General features: G+C 40.3%; 1 protein-coding gene across 1 annotated transcript in view; it reads left to right on the top strand.

Moving 5' to 3' along the window:
* Positions 1-1,217, top strand: part of NPNT (nephronectin) — a 127,231-nt gene that overhangs the window by 93,341 nt on the left and 32,673 nt on the right. The window contains exon 5 of the mRNA XM_012655086.1: positions 422-514. Within this exon, the coding sequence (XP_012510540.1) occupies positions 422-514 (93 nt within the window). The remainder of the gene's footprint in view (positions 1-421; positions 515-1,217) is intronic.

The following is a 1,217-nucleotide window of genomic DNA, read 5'->3' as shown; positions in this document are numbered from 1 at the left end:
GGATTTCATACATACCCAGTATCTTTGGGTGAAAAAATACTTAGTGTATCGGGGAGTGACTTTGAAATTATTGGTGCAAGTTATTGTAAATTTATAGCTATATATAAATATCTGTTATGTTGATGCATAATTTTACCCATTTTTTTCTTTTTTTGGACTGTTTGATTATTGTCCTCAAGTGTAGAAAGTTTTTCAGCTCTGAGCGGTACATACACATATGCACACACGCACACATATGTAACGTGTATGTGTGTATAGTGCAGACAGTGACTATAAGAAACAGTGATTTTTGTATACTCCTGCTACGTTGTTGTAAATCGTAATTTTTTTCCTCTTACTGTCAGGCTAGCACATGACATCAGTGCTATACGGCTGGCGTTCTGCCCACCTGGAGATAACGCACGATATCCTTTCTTTACAGCTATATGCCAAGCGCGGTGCAAACACGGCGATTGTATCGGGCCAAATAAGTGCAAATGTCATCCTGGCTATGCTGGAAAAACCTGCAATCAAGGTAGGAAGAAGGTCTGACATAAATACACGATCACAAGCCACCTCTATTCCTGCCAGATTAAAAGTATTTCATTCTCATCCCAAACCAGTTTCCATAGATCTTTTCCTGAAATATGTGAGCTACCAGTTTACTGATAGAGAAAAATAGAGTAATGGTAAATGTAAAATTTATTTTAACAAAGGACAATTAAATAGGTTTTGTCCCCTTATTCTCTGACACTGCTTAGAATGGATTTCCAGGAGAGTATCATCAGTCGTGTAGAAGCCCTTCCCTCGCTCCTGTTCTTCCACCAGCTAGTTAGGGAGCCTGGGGCAGATTCTCACCCCTCAGACCCTGTCACCTCTCCCCGTCCACGCCAGGAGTCAGACGGGGTTTGACTTGAAATTTGGAGGTTCCTTCCAACTCTGAGCCCTTCGATTCTGCGATTAAATCTCCCTTCGACTGCTGACCCATTTGGAATGTTTCTCTGAGAAATAAAAAAGTCAATTAATGTAGAAAGTGATTTTAAAAAAAAAAATCAGCATCAGTTTATAAAAGCAGACATTTATCCAACATTCATAATGTCCCAGGTATTTTACATATGTTATCCATTTTCATCCTCATAACACTAGGAGATAGAGTGTTATGTATTATAATTAAGGTATGGAGGCCGGGCGCGGTGGCTCACTCCTATAATCCTAGCACTCTGGGAGGCCGAGGCGGG

Source organism: Propithecus coquereli, unplaced genomic scaffold (assembly GCF_000956105.1).
Source record: "Propithecus coquereli isolate 6110/MARCELLA unplaced genomic scaffold, Pcoq_1.0 Scaffold46, whole genome shotgun sequence".
Taxonomy (NCBI): Eukaryota; Metazoa; Chordata; class Mammalia; order Primates; family Indriidae; genus Propithecus; species Propithecus coquereli.
The sequence above is the reverse complement of the archived record's forward strand: the minus strand, read 5'-3'. Positions and strand labels throughout refer to the sequence as shown.